A 19,526-nucleotide genomic window follows, 5' to 3' on the forward strand; every position below is an offset into this window, starting at 1 on the left:
TGCTTAAAATATTTTTGAAGGAAGCACTGAAAAGCAAGAAAAGGAGGTGCAAAAACGTGGGACTTACAATAGGTGATGACATCTTGTTCATCATAAATTTCGTCGATCAGGTCATTTTCGCCAAGGAAGATGAGGAAGTATGTTAAGAAACCTTAAAGAAGAATGAGAACAGTGTGGTATGAAAATAAACTACACAAAGATAGAATACTTGGTTGTCGGAGATATAGAAAATGATATTGTTAAGGGTGATGAATCTACAGTAATGTGTTGTCAATGATAAAAATAATTAGGGACAGGCATTTCGGATAAAGGTGAAAGCAACGAGGAAGTAAAGCACAGGACAGGAAAGGGAATGGAAAGGTGGATATTAAGCAGGTACACTCCATTATTTGGAGTAAAAATACTTTTAAAAATTTGAAAAGAACGATATTAAAAACTATAGTTGAGAGCATTGCTCGGTATGGTGCTGAACTGTGGGGTTTCTTCATGGTCTATCACAAGAAATTAAAGGCAATGGATATGGAATTTTGTAGACGAAGTTGTGAAGCAACAAGAAAATACAAAATAAGAAATGAAGTGCTACGGGGACAGATGGTAGTTACCAAGAATACAGTAGACACAATTAAAAACAAACGACTAGCATGATTTGGGCATCTCAGAAGATGGCCTTTTAGTAGATGGCGCTGGAGACCTGCACGACAAAAAAGGAAGACCCGGGATACATTGAAACGACGGAGTGGGCGTATGATGAAGGACAGGACCATGCGAGAAGAGGACTGGCAAGATAGAAAGAGATGGGAACTTGGATTCGAGAGACGCCGCATGGTGTAGAAAACTTGTAGAAAGATGAAGAAGTGAAAATTTCTAAGTTCTGCTCCTCAACGACTCATTCAGAAACAGAATTCCATTGGTTGCCCCCACATAGAAGATTCACCAAGTGCCGAGGCCAAACTCTGCAGCTTCCGACAGGTAGGTGTGTGCTGCTCCGAGCGCAAAAACCGTCATACGACAGGCCGCGAAACGCGCAGTTTGTATAAGCTCACTTCCTCCCCAATACTAATTTGAACTGACTTGCTTCAGCCGATTAGCGTAAAATTTAGAAAATTGCTAGAATTTCGACAATAATTATATTAAGATTGTTCTAATTTTCCCCCCTTTTCAATGACACTCAGTTTGAGACTTTACAATCGGCTCTACAATTACTGGTTCTCTTTTTATCAGAAAACGGTAAATATGTCAGTTCATAAAAGTAAATCTCCCAGAGAAAACATATCTGTATATTACTGTACTGATTTATACGGGCATGTCATTCCGAATCGGCACGACAAAAAAGGAAGACCCGGGATAAATTGAAACTTTAGTTTCACGTCAGTGTACATTTACAGATATTTTTATCACACGGCGTTTCAATTACGTGCTAACTGTACTGAGAAATCAAAGTTATATCCACAATGATATTACATAAGAAGAAAGGTAATGTCTTTTTCTACCTTGTGTGGTGCTCTTACTACGTGTACTTGACTGAATTACGGCGTTCTGGCTAAATTTGCATTTTTGTGACTTTTATTTGTGTTGTAGCATCTGCATCGTTTAATCGGTAGCCAAGACATTTTCGTTTGATGCAGCTGTTAGTAGTACCTATTGTTTCTGCAGCTATACAGATGTAATAGCGCTTTATGTTTTATTGACAGCCGAATTGGTTGATTTAGTTTGTACTACTCTCATGCTAATAAATTAAGGATAATGCTGATACATGGTGAAACAACGCTGTGGTGTGCGGTTTGCGTGTTTAAATCACCTCGGGATATGACCATGCGGTGCATTTAACCTGCGGTCGTCGCACGGTCAGCGGTCAACATACGCACAGGTGTGTTGGTGCATGTCAGAGTACGGTGCAGCGAGTAAGTCTGCAGACGTTTTCAGACGTGCTAATGGTGACTGTGTGTTGAAAATGGCTCAAAGAACACATATTGATGACGTTATGAGGGGTAGAATACTAGGCGACTGGAGGCTGGTCAAACACAGCATGTCGTAGCACGAGCCGTCCGTGTGCCAAATGTGTGATCTCAAGATTATGGCAACGATTCCAGTAGACAGGAAACGTGCCCAGGCGCTACACTACGGGACGTCCACAGTGTACAACACCATAAGAAGACCGATATCTCACCATCAGTGCCCGCAGACGGCCACGGAGTACTTCAGGTAGCCTTGCTCGGGATCTTACCGCAGCCACTGGAACTGCTGTCTCCAGACACAGTCTACAGACGACTGAACAGACATGGTTTATTCGCCCGGAGGCCTGCAAGTCGCATTCCACTGACCCCTGGTCACAGGAGACCGCGTAAAGCCTGGTGTCAAGAACACAGTACATGGTCATTGGAACAGTGGTCCCACGTTATGTTCACGGACGAATCCAGGTATAGTCTGAACAGTGATTCTCGCCGGGTTTTCATCTGGCGTGAACCAGGAACCAGATACCAACCGCTTAATGTCCTTGAAAGGGACCTGTATGGAGGCCGTGGTTTGATAGTGTGGGGTGGGATTATGATTGGCGCACGTACACCCCTGCATGTCTTTGACACAGGAACTGTAACAGGTCAGGTGTATCGGGACGTCATTTTGCACCAGTATGTCCGCCTTTTCAGGGGTACAGTGAGTCCGACCTTCCTCCTGATGGATTGCAACGCACGGCCCCACTGAGCTGCCATCGCGGAGGAGTACCTTGAAACAGTAGATATCAGGAGAATGGAGTGGGTTGTCTGTTCTCCAGAGCACGTCTGGGATGCTCTCCGTCGACGTATCGCTGCAAGTCTTCAAACCCCTAGGACAATTTTGGAGATCCGACAGGCGCTGGTGCAAGAATGGGAGGCTACACCCCAGCAGCTGCTCGACCACCTGATCCAGAATATGCCAAACCGTTGTGCGCCTTGTGTACGTGTGCGTGGTGATCATATCCCATATTAATTTCGGGGTACATACGCAGGAAACAGTGGCGGTTGTAGCACATGTGTTTCGGGACGGTTTTATCAACTTATCACCAATACCGTGGACTTACAGATCTGTCTCGTGTGTTTTCCATATGTGTCTATGCTATTAGCGCCAATTTTTCACGTTGTGTGGCGCCACATTCTGCAATTATCCTTAACTTACGAGCATGAGTGTAGTTGAGTATCCAGCGTTGGCTGGGCATGTATATATTCCGAACTATTAGTCCAATCTCCCCCTCCCCCCCCACAACTCTACCCATCTGCTTATCCCCCTCTCTGTCCACCTCCTTCACCCTCCTCACACTTTTTCACCTGCTCATCCCCCTCTTTCCACGTGCTCCTTTCCTCTTTGTCCATCTCCTCCCCCCCCCCCCGTCTCCGAGCATATATTCTTCCATCTCCCTCAGTTCATCGCCTTCTCCACCTCTCTCTGTCCAACTCCTCCTCCCCCACATCTGTGTCCATCAGTTCAGTGTTTATGACGTCATATCTCCTCAACTATGTCTCGTACGATGATATAGTTTTACAGGTATATTCAGTGGTATATGTGAATAGTGTCCGCCCCAGTAGCTGAGTGGTCAGCGTGACGGATTGCCGTCCTCCGGGCCCGGGTTCGATTCCCGGCTGGGTCGGAGATTTTCTCCGCTCAGGGACTGGGTGTTGTGTTGTGTTCATCATCATTTCATCCCCATCCGGCGTGCAGGTCGCCCAATGTGGCGCCGAATGTAATAAGACCTGCGCCAAGGCGGCCGGACCTGCCCCGCGAGGGGCCTCCCGGCCAATGACGCCAAACGCTCATTTCCATATGTGAATAGTGTCTGCAAAATGTTTTGTGATTAGAGTTATTAGTAAAGAAGTAATAAAAGGTCGTGCCTGATGCGGTAATTTTGCTACGTGAATAGTAAAAAATGTAATAAGTAATAAACTTCTTTCCTTTCATCATTTGCTCCGGGATGTGAGCGAGAAAATGTCCCTGAAATGTCTGCAATTATGTTAAAGTCTGTTGCAAGTGACTAAGTGCACTGATTCTCAGATGCTAAATGAATATATTTCCGAGGGTATTTTCATTCCTTCATTACAACTACAAGAAAATGCGTCCTTTTCACTAGACGCGTTCCGCTTTATTGAGGTAAGGCATCATCAGTGGACTGTAACAAAAGATACTTACAATTTGATTTATTTTTAAGATCGAAAAACAGTTCATTAATAATTTAAATTGTAAATAATTTTAATTAAAGCCCACTGATGACGTCTTATCTCAAAACGTGAAACGCGCCTGGTGAAAAACTAAACACACATTTACTTGTAGTTGCGACAACAGAACGTAAATATCCTCAGGAATTGTAAAGCAACTACGGACAATATGGCCACACAAACGAATAATTTAAATGGATGAATATTGTCTGCCTATTTGCGCGGTGTGACCTACGCTTCTTTTACACCTCCATCGCCCTCACTCCTCCCTATTTGAGATATAGGTGGTTATAACAAGAGCTACGTGAAATTCGTTTATGCTATAAATGTGCAATAAACTGCGAAATCAACGCACTTTAGCTAAATTTATTAAAATTTGCAGATTTCAGCGGAATTCATTAAAATTAGCATATTTTAGCGAAAACTATTAAAATCAAAATATTTTCTGTAAGACAAAAATCAAATTTCGTTTCCTTGTTTTAGCGATTTTGTTCGACGGATTTACACAAATGACGTCTGGATATCAGCTGTTCTAGTTACCGCAATGGCTGTTACTCTTCAATTAGAAAGTAGAAGTAGAAAATTTCACGCTCAGTCTAATTTCCTACTTCTCCTGAACTGCACAAAAGGTCTCTCCCTCCACATTAACAGAAAATTTTTAAAAACACGATGTAACCTCACAATCTGATACGCTTCATAATCGGTTATGTGTTTACATTAGGTTTGTTTGAGATAGCCTACTTCAGTCGACTCCAGTAAGATCTGACCGTTGCTTCAGCGCATGCGCGAGTTGGATTCTACTCCAACGCTTTTGCACCAATGTTTGTTGGCCGCAGTGTGTGGATCCGGCCGTATGGTGTAAACACGTGTATGCAACGTTTTGCGAGTGTTGCGAAGTGATAATAGTGTGTTAAAAATGGAGAGGCATAAAGTCATTTTGCAGGAGCGATGCAATGGCTATCCCAAAGAAGAAGGTTTTTATGTTCACGATAAAAACACTTTTATGTGTCGATTTTGTAATGAGAAGCTCAACTGGGAGAAGAAGGACAATTTAGAAAAACACATTAATAGTGCTAGTCACAGGGCAAAAAAGCGTCTGCAGTGTTTGCAGGAACTTCATCAAAAAGGCAGGCTGCTATTGGTGAGATGTTAGACAGAACCAAAAAAAGTGAAAACTGACAATGAATGTATGCGCCACGATATAGTTAAAATGTATTTAAAGGCCAACATACCATTGACAAAATTAGATAACGTTGAAGTTAGGTCCTTTTTGAACAAATATGTACCCGGTTCTGGTTGTATACCAATTTGAAGTAGACTTCGACGAGACTACAGCATTAAATATGAAAATATTGTGGCTTTAGTATCAGACTCTGCTGCATACATGGGATGTTGTTTTGAGGCACTTAAAGTACTGATTGGATACCATTTAATACATTTCAAGTGCTGGGGCCACAAAATAAACTTAGTCGTTGAAGTCTTTATGAAAGAACTAAAGGAGCTAAATTTTATTGTGAGTAAAGTGAAAATGGCGTTCCTCGACTCACGGAAAATGAAAAGCGCCTACCTTCAGTTTCTCCAAGAAAAATATACTCACCTGCCAAACAACCTTTTTCCCGACCCGATAATCACGAGGTGGAATTCTTGGTTTCATGCAGTGAAGTACTTGGACACTGTAATATTAGCAATTTTCGCCTCACAAACATTAATATAAGCTCAATAGTAAATGCCTGATGGCCTAAAGTTATCGAACAATTGTAAAGTAAAAGAAGTGAACCGTCGCATAGCAGCGACAGAGTTATCTTTGCCGTTCTTGCGCGGTGCCTGTAAATCTCTATGTACATGTATCGATTAATGGTATAAAAAATAATTGTGTTGTTTCAAGACAAATGAGGCTTTTGGCGCCTCAGTTTTTACTGTTTGTATTCTATGAAAGGCGAACGCGGATTTGCTGCGTCCCGCAACTGTATTTTATATTCTATGTGAAAATATTGAGTGAATATGCTAAATGTTATTTTTTTTTCAATCAGAAAACTTGTAGTTTCTTGTAACTGATTACGAACAAACAGCATCAAGAGGACATTTTGACTGTTATGTATAAAGTATTTAACCACAATGGTCATCTATTGTAATTTAATATGAAAAGGTACGTAGCATTAAAAAAAAGGTGTGTTACAGATAAGTGTGCTTATTTTAGTAAATTAACCTTGATGATTTCCATCTCCTCATTTACTTGAATTATAATTATTTTGTGTTACTTCATCACCAGAAATTACGATCACGCTGATGGGCCGAACGCAGCATGAGGCAGAAGGAACATTACCGTTTTCCTATTATTTCTGAACCAACTTTTTTGTGTAGTGCTGCATTTCTTTTAAAGTCTACAAATCTTCTGGTCCCTTAGTGTTGATCCGGGTATGACTACATCGCGACTATAAAAATGCACAGAAATGATAATGTTTCTTCCGAACGATCTCAAATATATATATATATCAATATGCTGCTCTTATTCAGGTATTTAATGCTCAACGTATGTTATTATAATAGTGTAATCAATCCCTGATTCTATTGCCAAGTGGCCCACCAAATTATTCACTTTTCCGTCATTTTTCAAAAAAAATAAAATAAAATAACAATTCTTTTTCTTTTCGTCCCCCAAGAGCAACGCTACAACACTTACTTAACAGTTATCATCGAATTTTTCAGATCACTGCAAAAGAAAAATGCTGCCATTGAGCTCATTCTGGATCAAAAAATGAAGCTGCCTCAGATATAGTCGCCCTGCAATGCAAATTTGTGACATATGTGCTAGCATTGTTAGTTTCATCACCACACTAGAGGGAACGACTTACCCATTTGCACATTTGTTATGGGAGGAACTTGAGAGTATTAAATAAATACTGAAAAGAAATTCTGAAGGTTGGTTTCCAACAGGCACTATTAATTATATAAACACACTCCAAAACGAGGCACAGAAAGCATCTGCAAAAAAGTTATCTTAAATCTGCTGCTATGAAAAGTTTACTAAAGGTATGTAAACACACAGCACCAGACCCAGTTAATATTTTTTACGAAAACATTGGCAAGCTCTTCAACCCTGCAGTTTGTGGTGCGAAGTTAAATTTGGACAATTCTGCTGTTGTTAATATAGCAAAAACAATTCCGCAATTTGAAAGCATTCCAACTGACTGAGGCATGATGAGAAGCCTGATATATTGCAGCTTCTACTAATTGAAAAGCTTAAATATGATGAATTTGGAAATGCTGCTTTATCTGCAATATGGGTACCTATCAATTGTGTGGATGCGGAGAGGTACTTCTCAACATACAATTTAATTGTAAGTGGCAGGAGGAGATCAATGAAGCCAGACACTGTTGAAACAACTTCAATGATTGCATTCAATAGATAAACGTTTTTATATTGGTGTATAAATGGTTCAGATGGCTCTGAGCACTATGGGACTCAACATCTTAGGTCATAAGTCCCCTAGAACTTAGAACTACTTAAACCTAACTAACCTAAGGACATCACACACACCCATGCCCGAGGCAGGATTCGAACCCGCGACCGTAGCAGTCCCGCGGTTCCGGACTGCAGATATTGGTGTATAGTGAGTGGTAATTTGAATGATAAATAAAATTACGATGATGTGTTCCATAAATAATCAATTTCCTATTTTCTTCTTCTTTTTGTTATTATAAGAAAACTGGGAATAGTGAAGAAGAAAAATCAAACTTTAAGGTAAGAATTTTGTCGTTTAACTGCATAAAGAAACAAAAAAAGTAAATGCTAAATTCAGATATAAAAAGATAAATTCAAATTTCAAAATGCTAAATTTTCGAAGTTTATTTGCTAATCTCACGTAGCTCTAGTTACAACCCACACAGTACGTGATATGCGTATTAAAGCTGGCTGAAATCGAGCCAGTAGTTTATGAGGAGACGTTTAACAAGACGTACATCCACTTTCATAATTTATATGGATACCATAATATTGTCAATTTCCATTCTGTAGACTGTTGTGAATGCTCAGTGAGCTCACCTGATTAATACGAATAAAAATAAATGCTTAGGTTGCTTCTCGTATTTATTGTTCATACATGATGAAACTCTAGTTGAATACAATGGCCATCCATTTGACAAGCTGTTCCCACCAACGGTCCAAAGTACCCGAAGGTTTCTCTACAACACACGCATACAGAAGGCAGCCGCCTTCTCCCAGAAAAGCCCAACTTGGTACACAAAAGTCAAAATCCGTGCGATCACCTCTAGTGCACTAAGCCACGCTTCCTGCTGTATTGCAGCAACCCGTTTGCTATGCTCCACCTCGCAGCGCTACGTACTTCTCGGCCGGTTCAGAATGGCGGGTTACCTGCTGCTGCTGGCTGTCTTATCACAGTCACTGTCACCCCATTACTATCAACGCCAAAACTTTCTGCCTGATAATCCTTGATGACGACATCTCTTTCCTTTCCCTTGCCGATGTGTGTGAAATGCACTCTGAAATTATTTGACGTGCCTTTCAGTGATGTCCAGTGCGAATTGACATTACTAACCTGTGCGGTGATTCGACACGAAATCAATAGCGCTGTATAATCTCTTTGCCTACAGTATGTAACTAATAAGGGGAACTCCCCATCGCAACCCGCTCAGATTTTGTGGTAAGAGGGCCGAGTGGACAGGCCGTTAAAACGTGAACACAGATCAAGCATGAACACAGGAAGAAGGTGTACTGAAATGTGAAATCAATAAAGTGGAAACAGTGAACGGTCCAAGGACAAGAAGTGCAATATAGCGCAGCCTAAAAGAGCAACGGCATCGTGGTGCAGTGTCACGGTGTTGGAGGGCCACACAAATCAGCCGTGTTCATTTTAATGTTCGCTGTCAATTTGTGTCTGTGCCGTGGTGTAACGTCTGTCTGCAACAGCGAGGTGTAAGGAAAGGACCTGTAATGACAGTTGATTCTGCGCAACTACTCTGTTAGTGATGTAAAGTCCGTTCGCGACAGCGAGGTGTAAGGAAGGGACTTACAACGACAGTTGCTTCTGCGCAACTACTCTATTAGCAGCCGAAAAGAAGAGGCTTTCGAATCGGAACCGCAAACATTTGATGACAAGGCGACAAGGCGACAAGTCAACCGAATCTTCCACCGGAAAATACGAGTGGTGGGTCATACACGGCGTTAGTAACATTACGTATGTCATATGACAGGAATCTGTTATCGACGCCGGCCGTGGTGGCCAAGCGGTTAAAGGCGCTACAGTCTGGAACCGCGCGGCCGCTACGGTCGCAGGTTCGAATCCTGCCTCGGGCATGGATGTGTGTGATGTCCTTAGGTTAGTTAAGTTTAAGTAGTTCTAAGTTTTAGGGGACTGATGACCTTAGCAGTTAAGTCCCATAGTGCTCAGAGCCATTTGAACCATTTTTTTTTTTTGTTGTTATCGACGCACCGAATTTGTACACCTGTTAAGTGAGTGAGATGTACCTCCTTGCCCAATTTAGGTGCTGATGACATTGCTATCCTGAGTGAAAGTGATGAAAAATTACGTGATCTGCTGAACGGAATGAACAGTCTAATGAGTATACGCTATGGACTGAGAGTAAATCGAAGGAAGACGAAGGTAATCAGAAGTAATAGAAATGAGAACAGCGAGAAACGTAACATCAGGATTAATGGTCACGAAGTAGGTAAAGCTACCTAGGCAATAAAATAACCAATGCCGGACGGTGCAAGGGAGACATCAAAAGCAGACTAGCTGTGGCAAAAAAGGCATTCCTGGTCAAGAGAAGTCTACTAATATCAAATATCGGTCTTAATTTGAGGAAGAAATTTCTGAGAATGTGTTCGGGAGTCAAGCATTGTGATGATAGTGAAACATGGACTGTGGGATAACCGGAACAGAAGAGAATCGAAGAATTTAAGATGTGTTGCTACAGACGAAAGTTGAAAATTAGGTGGACTGATAAGGTAAGGAATGAGGAAGTTCTACGAAGAATCGGAGAGGAAAGGAATGTGTGGAAAACACTGATAATGAGGACAGGATGATAGAACATCTCTTAAGACATGAGGGAGTGACTTCCATGGTACTAGAGGGTGCTGTAGAGGGCAAAAGCTGTAGAGGAAGACAGAGATTGGAATACATCCAGCAAATAATTGAAGACGTAGGTTTCAAGCGCTACTCTGAGATGAATAGGTTAGCACAGCGGAGGAATTCGTGGCGGGCAGCATCAAACCAGTCAGAATACTGATGGAAAAAAAAGAACGTGAATGTGATAACTCCCAAGAAAATGATGAAAACATACTAGTCTGTCACATAAGCTGCAACAAATGAACGCAACAGTTTCACAATCACACAGTTTCTCTGTGCTCTGTCAAAACATATGTTCTTAACGTTCCTGAAGTTGCGTTCCATTTTGGAAGTTTTGACTCTTGAATTCCTTTGTTGTAACACATTTCACATCTGTTTATTTATTGTTTTCATTTCTGTGACACCACTATTTGGTATCTCGCCTGCCCTCACTATTCATAACTTGCGATGGTAACGTATTCTTACCATATAACTCATATTCTATAACCAATGAATAGTATGATAACTGCCAAGACTGCAGAAAGAAAACAAACATTTCAATGACCGGATGGACAGTTCGTAATACTGTAAAAAAAAAAAAATGCAGTAGAGAATTTTCAGTACACCTTCTTCCTGTTTTCATGCGTGATCTATGTTCAGTTTTTGTCGGGCTATTCACTGGGCCATCTTACCACTAAATATGAGGGGGTTGCGATGGGGAGTTTCCCTTGTAAGAAGACGCCTTCTTTGCGTCCCGTCATTGGACATCCGCGCTTTCTAGCTAGGCAACTTAACGGCGATGTCTGCTGATCCTCAGTTGTTTACCACAGATAACTGCAGGATGCCCGTCCAATGACAAGTGCTGTCAGCCATGTGCGACATGGACGCTACCACTTAAGCATTACTTTGAGCGATTGTATGATTCTCTATTCTTCCAACTTACGCTCAAGAAACATGTCACTCGGATTTCGTGGAAGACCACCTGGGAACTTGGTCTGCTATTTGGCGTCTACAGAATTTACGGGCAAAGTGGGATTACTGAGCTGTAGTCATCGGCGCTTGTTACACTTTCTTGGTGAGCGTTACAAAGTGTAGACTATACGAACGGTTATTTGAAGCTATCTACTGTCCAGTAAGGTGATCTATACTGTGTGTTTAGGTTTTAGTTAACCCAGATTTTATTCAAAGAGTTTAAGGGTAGCATTGGCTGGTTGGCTAACTTACATCTCTAAAATTGCTTGTTGGCAATTTTTAAATTTTCTTTGTGCTATTTTTGAGTAATTTATCTTTAACTCAGGGTTAATGTAAATTCAATTTTACTAGCTGCTCTTTTAGTTGAAGCCATGTGGGTATCTTTTAAATCTTATTTACACATCGATAGCTTACTAGCCTGAGTTATTTGCATTCTATTCATACAGATCAAATAATATTCGTCTGATTTGCGTAAATGTTTGCATTGTTTTATAGCTACTCATTGGTTGTTTCGTTATGCTGTGTTTATAGGTGTTGATGATGTGTTATCGAAATGCTTAGCGATGCTTGATGTAATTTTTTTTTGACTAGATGTTAATTGAAATCTTTTTCTGTCTGTTCTAGTAGTGTTTCAGTTCATACAACGCTTTGTTGAATTTATTTTGAGACAAAATATCTAAGCAAATTCACGATTTCGAAGTAACAGAAAATTGCTCAAATTTCAAATGCTACAGGTTTATTGGTGATTAATAGTATCTGCAATACATGCGTTATACGATGTACTATGCAATGTCCTACAGACAAGGATGCATGTCTGATGGAACAGATACTGCAGCGAATGACAGCCGTATGAAATGAGTTCAATGTTTTTGGCATTGCCAGAACGATTAGACTTACCTGAAGAGTCTGCCGATATATCATTCCCTCCTGCGAATGACTCGTGGGAAGGTCACCAAGGTACAAATAGATTCGAGCTCACATGGTGCTTATCGACAACCGTTCTTCCCGTGCATCATTTGCGACTTGAAGACCAATGTCAACGGAAATTTGTGCAGACCTGGTCTTGAACATGGATACCCGCTTATCAAGAGAGGTCCCCTTCGGAGCCGACCCAAACTCCCAGTGGTTACTGGGTGTCCCCCGTCCTGTACTTGCATAGTTTCTGTGATTTCTGCACAGGAAGAGCCCTACATTGTTACTGTCACGTACTTGTCTAGGAATGAAGCGGTAGTTGCAGTGTGTGTTTTGTACGACGTACGCTACTGGCCATTAAAATTGCTACACCACGAAGATGATGTGCTACAGACGCGAAATATAACCGACAGGAAGAACATGCTGTGATATGCAAATTATTAGCTTTTCAGAGCATTCACACAAGGTTGGCGCCGGTGGCGACACCTACAACGTGCTGACATGAGGAAAGCTTCCAACCGATTTCTCATACACAAACAGCAGTTGACCGGCGTTGCCTGGTGAAACGTTGTTGTGATGCCTCGTGTCAGGAGGAGACATGCGTACCATCACGTTTCCGACTTTGATAAAGGTCGGATTGTAGCCTATCGCGATTGCGGTTTATCGTATCGCGACATTGCTGCTAGCGTTGGTCGAGATCCAATGACTGTTAGCAGAATATGGAATCTGTGGGTTCAGGAGGGTAATACGGAACGCCGTGCTGGATCCCAACGATCTCGCATCACTAGCAGTAGAGATGACAGGCATCTTATCCGCATGGCTGTAACGGATCGTGCAGCCACGTCTCGATCCCTGAGTCAACGTTTGCAAGACTACAACCATCTGCACGAACAGTTCGACGACGTTTGAATCAGCATGGGCTATCAGCGCTGAGACCACGGCTGCGGTTACCCTAGACGCCGCATCACAGACAGGAGCGCCTACGATGGTGTACTCAATGACGAACCTGGGTGCACGAATGGCAAAACGTCATTTTTTCGGATGAATCCAGGTTCTGTTTACAGCATCATGATGATCGCATCCGCGTTTGGTGACATCGCGGTGAACGCACATTGGAACCGAGTAGTCGTCTTCGCCGTACTGACGTATCACCCGGCGTGATGATATGGGGCGCCATTGCTTACACGTCTCGGTCACCTCTTGTTCTCATTGACGGCACTTTGAACAGTGGACGTTACATTTCAGATGTGTTACGACCCGTGGTTCTACCCTACATTCGATCCCTACGAAACACTACATTTCAGCAAGATAATGCACGACCGCATGTTGCAGGTCCTGTACGGGCCTTTCTGGATACAGAAAATGGTGGACTGCTGCCCTGGCCAGCACATTCTCCAGATTCTCACCAATTGAAAACGTCTGGTCAATGGTGGCCGAGCAACTGGCTCGTCACAATACGCCAGTCACTATTGTTGATGAACTGTTGTATCGTGTTGAAGCTGCATGGGCAGCTGTACCTGTACACTCCATCCAAGCTCTGTTTGACTCAATGCCCAGGCGTATCAAGGCCGTTATTACGGCCAGAGGTGGTTGATCTTGGTACTGATTCCTCAGAATCTATGCACCCAAACTGCGTGAAAATGTAATCACATGTCAGTTCTAGTGTAATATTTTTGTCCAATGAATACCCGTTTACCATCTGCATTTCTTATTGGTGTAGCAATTTTAATGGCTAGTAGTGTACTATGCACTATCCTTCAGACATGTACACACAAATTACAAATACTGTTTCATGCCTTGACAAGGCCGCGACAGATATAATGAAGTCTCTCTCTGTGCAGAAATCACAGCTTCTGAGCAAGCACAGGCAAGTGGCACATAGTGAATTATGGGAGTTTGGATCCATTCGGGTGGCGTGTTCGGGTAGGTAAAATGGAAATGTCGTGTGGCTAGGGCCTCCCGTCGGGTAGACCGTTCACCTGGTGCAGGTCTTTCGATTTGACGCCACTTCGGCGACCTGCGCGTCGATGGGGATGACATGATGATGATTAGGACAACACAACACCCAGTCCCTGAGCGGAGAAAATCTCCGACCCAGCCGGGAATCGAACCCGGGCCCTTTGGATTGACAGTCTGTCACGCTGACCACTCAGCTACCGGGGCGGACTTCGGGTAGGTGACTGCATGCGTTAAGCACGAATTTTCATTGACACTAACGCTTTGTGCTGCTGAAGTCTAATCGAATTCGTAACTGCAAATACATTTGATTTTTTACTGATGAATCTCTTGCGTTCATTTGAATCTGTCAGACCCCATGTGTTAAAAGAAATTCATAATAACAATTTAGAGAATTTTTTTTAAATACAGTGTCTTTTCTGGGTGAGGTGCTAGGTTTTTTGTGGCGTGGCTCTTTACCGCTCTCATTTATCACTCTGGGTTGCTAACATATTTCAGTTACACTGTTGGAAGCATTGCTGTGCGAAAACGTTCTCCTCTTATATAAGCAGCCTGCTCATTGCTGAACTCTGTTAGGGCGGGTTCCGCTCCTTCGTCCAGTGATCCACCTCCACTTCTGTCCCGGACGTTCACTGTGCCTGCAGAGCCACACGGTTTGGCAGGGCGGAGTTCAGTACGGGAGCCACCTACCTTCATGATGATGGTGAGGTCCTCGCGTGTGCCCTTCTTGCTGGGGCTGAGGCCCTCCGTGTTGTAGTAGGAGGAGTAGGCGCACGCCGTGCTGTCCCGCGCTCGTTCGCAAGGCTCCATCTCCTGGCCCTGGATCACCAGGCTCCTGCACACACAACAACAGGCAGCGCGTCACCAACTCTGCGCAAAATAACTGGGCCCGCAGCTGCGGAGACGGCGCGTTAGGGATGATAATGGCTTTGAAACACTGGATGACACGCGTAAAGCAGAAATACTTAACACCTTTTTCCAAAGCTGTTTCACAGAGGAAGACCGCACTGCAGTTCCTTCTCTAAATCCTCGCACGAACGAAAAGACGGCTGACATCGAAATAAGTGTCCAAGGAATAGAAAAGCAACTGAAATCACTGAACAGAGGAAAGTCCACTGGACCTGACGGGATACCAATTCGATTCTACACAGAGTACGCGAAAGAACTTGCCCCCTTCTAACAGCCGTGTACCGCAAGTCTCTACAGGAACGGAAGGTTCCAAATGATTGGAAAAGAGTACAGGTAGTTCCAGTTTTCAAGAAGGGTCGTCGAGCAGATGCGCAAAACTATAGGCCTCTATCTCTGACATCGATCTGTTCTAGAATTTTAGAACATGTCTTTTGCTCGCGTATCATGTCATTTCTGGAAACCAACAATCTGCTCTGTAGGAATCAACACGGATTCCGGAAACAACGATCGCGTGAGACCCAACTCGCTTTATTTGTTCATTATACCCAGAAAATATTAGATACAGGCTCCCAGGTACATGTCATTTTCCTTGACTTCCAGAAGGCGTTCGATACACTGTCGCCTGATAAACAAAGTAAGAGCCTACGGAATATCAGACCAGCTGCGTGGCTGGATTGAAGAGCTTTTAGCAAACAGAACACAGCAGGTTGTTCTCAATGGAGAGACATCTACAGACGTTAAAGTAACCTCTGGCGTGCCACAGGGGAGCATTGCTTTTCACAGTATATATAAATGACCAAGTAGATAGTGTCGGAAGTTCCATGCAGCTTTTTGCGGGTAATGCTGTAGTATACAGAGAAGTTGCAGAATTAGAAAATTGCAGTGAAATGCAGGAATATCTGCAGCGGATAGGCACTTTGTGCAGGGAGTGGCAACTGACCCTTAACACAGACAAGTGTAATGTATGTAATGTACTGCGAATACATAGAAAGAAGGATCCTTTATTGTATGATTATATGATAGCGGAGCAAACACTGTTAGCAGTTACTTCTGTAAAATATCTGGGAGTGTGCGTGCGGAACGATTTGAAGTGGAATGATCATATAAAATTAATTGTTGCTAAGGCGGGTGTCAGGTTGAGATTCATTGGGAGAGTCCTTAGAAAATGTAGTCCATCAACAAAGGAGGTGGCTTACAAAGCACTCGTTCGACCTATACTTGAATATTGCTCATCAGTGTGGGATCCGTACCAGGTCGGGTTGACGGAGGAGATAGAGAAGATCCAAAGAAGAGCGGCGCGTTTCGTCACAGGGTTATTTGGTAAGCGTGATACCGTTACGGAGATGTTTAGCAAAGTCAAGTGGCAGACTCTTCAAGAGAGGCGCTCTGCATCGCGGTGTAGCTTGCTGTCCAGGTTTCGAGAGGGTGCGTTTCTGGATGAGGAATCGAATATATTGCTTGCCCCTACTTATACCTCCAGAGGAGATCACGAATGTAAAATTAGAGAGATTCGAGCGCGCACGGAGGCTTTCCGGCAGTCGTTCTCCCCGCGAACCATACGTGACTGGAACAGGAAAGGGAGGTAATGACAGTAGCACGTAAAGCACCCTCCGCTACACACCATTGGGTGGCTTGCGGAGTATAAATGTAGATGTAGATGTAGATGTAGGGGACGGGACAACGGTGCTGGATGGGGGCTCCGTTTTGAATGGACACCACGCAGTAGTGGGGGATAGGAGTCCACTTCGACAGCTGAACCCCACTCTGATGATACAGTGATTAGTACTGTGTACTATCCAGCAATACAGTGATTAGCACTCTGTGCCGTGGAGCAATGTCCATCACGCAACACATGGATTGTAAGTAGTCAAAAGTTTTCTAATGACGTAGAACTTATACGAGGGTAATCCCAAAAGTAAGGTCTCCTATTTTTTTATAAGTAAATAGACCTGTTTATTTCTACTATGGTTTACATCAGTTTACAGCTTGAACTTTTAGCTATTTTTCGACATAATCACCAATTCTGTCGATGCATTTTTATAGACTCTGTAGCAGTTTTTGTACTCCCATGTCATACGAACTCGCCGCCATGCTGTTCAGAAAGTTATGAACCTCTTCTTTCACCTCGTCGTCGGAGCTGCATCGCTTTCCTGCCAAATGTTCTTTTAACTTAGGTAACAGGTAATAGTCACTGGGCGTCAAGTCAGGACTATAGGGTGGGTGGGTGATTATGTTCCACAGAAACTGTTGCAAGAGAGCAACGGTTTGCCGAGCGAAGTGAAGGCGAACGTTGTCGTGGAGAATGTGTACCCCCTTGCTCAACATTCGTCTTCTCCGATTCTGACCTGCCGCGTTTGAGTTTTTTCAGAGTCTGACAGTACCTGTCAGCGTTAATTGTGGTCCCAGTGGGCATAAAGTCGACCAGCAATACCTCTTTTCGTTCCTAAAAACGTTTTTTGTCATCATTTTACCGGCAGACTGTGTTTGTTTGAATTTCCGCGGCTTTGACGAAGAAGGATGCCGCCACTGGCCTGATTGTTACTTGGTCTCAGGTGTAAAGTGGTATCCCCAGGTTTCGTCACCCGTGACAATTGAGTCCAGAAAGTTGTCCTGTTCGGCTGCAAGGCGGTGAAGAAATGCGCGGGAAGCATCAACTCGTTGTCCACCGAGGTTCCAGAGGAGGGCGAATGAATAATACCTCCGAAAAATATCGCTCGTTGGTGATGTTACTACTGTATCAACTTTACAGGTTTTACGTGGCTTTCGATGCAATAACTCGTCCCGATGTACGTACTAGGTGATTTAGTCAAAGGAGCTGTCGTCGTTATGTTTTCAGACAGTTCTGTAACTCAATAAGTTATACAGTGCCTTCCACGAGCGATCGTAATAAAGTTACATTTAGATTACCCACTGTCGTATATTGACACTAATACGGAGAGACATGGGTAGCTAATAAATAATTTCATTACATATGTAGAAACAAGCAAAGTGACGCAATTTGATTGAAGAAATTGAAAGTAGCAATAAAACAAGATTTGAGAGTGAATTCAGGCGTACAAAGCTTTCGAAATGTTCCACCAGAAGGTGTATGAACAAGGTTTAGGGATGGACAAAAATATTGAAACACTAAAAACACAACACATTACCATGCCTAATAGAATACAGGAAAACTGTTAACATCCGAAACGGCTTCGAGTCGTCTCGTTATACCAGCTTTCCTGCGAAATACTGGAAAGATCGGGTAACGATGAAGGCGGCGGATGGCGATCACACACTCTTCCCTTCAAAGTAGACAACGGCTCAACAGTATCTGGTCATTGTGATGGCCAGGAGAGATGCGCCAGTTCATCGTTGGGCTCACAGGACCAATCCTGGACGATGCCAACTGTATGAACAGGGGTCGTGCTGTCTTTGAACATACTTTACTGGCCATTAAAATTGCTACACTACGAAGGTGACGTGCTACAGACGCGAAATTTAACCGACAGCAAGAAGATGTTGTGATATGCAAATGATTAGCTTTTCAGAGCATTCACACACGGTTGGCGCCGTTGACAGGCGTTGCCTGGCGAAAAGTTATGATGCCTCGTGTAAGGAGGAGAAATGCGTACCATCTCGTTTCCGACTTTGATAAAGGTCGGATTGTAGCATATCCGCGATTGCGGTTTATCGTATCGCGACATTGCTGCTCGCGTTGGTCGAGATCCAATGACTCTTAGCAGAATATTGAATCGGTGGGTTCAGGAGGGTAATATGGAACGCCGTGCTGGATCCCAAAGACCTCGTATAACTATCAGTCGAGATGACAGGCATCTTATCCGCATGGCTGTAACGGATCGTGCAGCCACGTCTCGATCCCTGAGTCAACAGATGGGGACGTTTGCAAGACGACAACCATCTGCACGAACAGTTCGACGACGTTTGCAGCAGCATGGGCTATCAGCTCGGAGACCACGGCTGCGGTTACCCTTGACGCTGCATCACAGACAGTAGCGCCTACGATGGTGTACTCAATGACGAACCTGGGTGCACGAATGGCAAAACGTCATTTTTTCGGATGAATCCAGGTTCTGTTTACAGCATCATGATGGTCGCATCCGTGTTTGGCGATATCTCGGTGAACGCACATTGGAAGCGTGTATTCGTCATCGCCATACTGGCGTATCACCCGGCGTGGCGGTATGGTGTGCCACTGGTTACACGTGTCGGTCACCTCTTGTTCGCATTGACTGCACGTTGAACAGTGGACGTTACATTTCACATGTGTCATGATCAGTGGCTCTACCCTTCATTCGATCCCTGCGAAACCCTTCATTTTATCAGGATAATGCACGACCGCATGTTGCAGGTCCTGTACGGGCCTTTCTGGATACAGAAAATGTTCGACTGCTGCCCTGGCCAGCACATTCTCCAGATCTCTCACCAACTGAAAACGTCTGGTCAATGGTGACCGAGCAACTGGCTCGTCACAATACGCCAGTCACTACTCTTGATGAACTGTGGTATCGTGTTGAAGCTGCATGGGCAG

General features: G+C 43.5%; 1 protein-coding gene across 3 annotated transcripts in view; it reads right to left on the bottom strand.

Moving 5' to 3' along the window:
• LOC126100988 (CB1 cannabinoid receptor-interacting protein 1-like) overlaps positions 1–14,918 on the bottom strand; it is a 247,659-nt gene extending 232,741 nt beyond the window's left edge. For all 3 annotated transcript variants that reach the window (XR_007522241.1, XM_049911656.1, XM_049911655.1), the window contains exon 1: positions 14,780–14,918. Coding sequence is in view for 2 of the 3 variants with exons in the window: in XM_049911656.1 (XP_049767613.1) it covers positions 14,780–14,899 (120 nt within the window). In the remaining variant the exon portion in view is untranslated. The remainder of the gene's footprint in view (positions 1–14,779) is intronic.
• Between the last annotated feature and the right edge of the window lie 4,608 nt (positions 14,919–19,526).

Source organism: Schistocerca cancellata, chromosome 9, assembly GCF_023864275.1.
Source record: "Schistocerca cancellata isolate TAMUIC-IGC-003103 chromosome 9, iqSchCanc2.1, whole genome shotgun sequence".
Taxonomy (NCBI): Eukaryota; Metazoa; Arthropoda; class Insecta; order Orthoptera; family Acrididae; genus Schistocerca; species Schistocerca cancellata.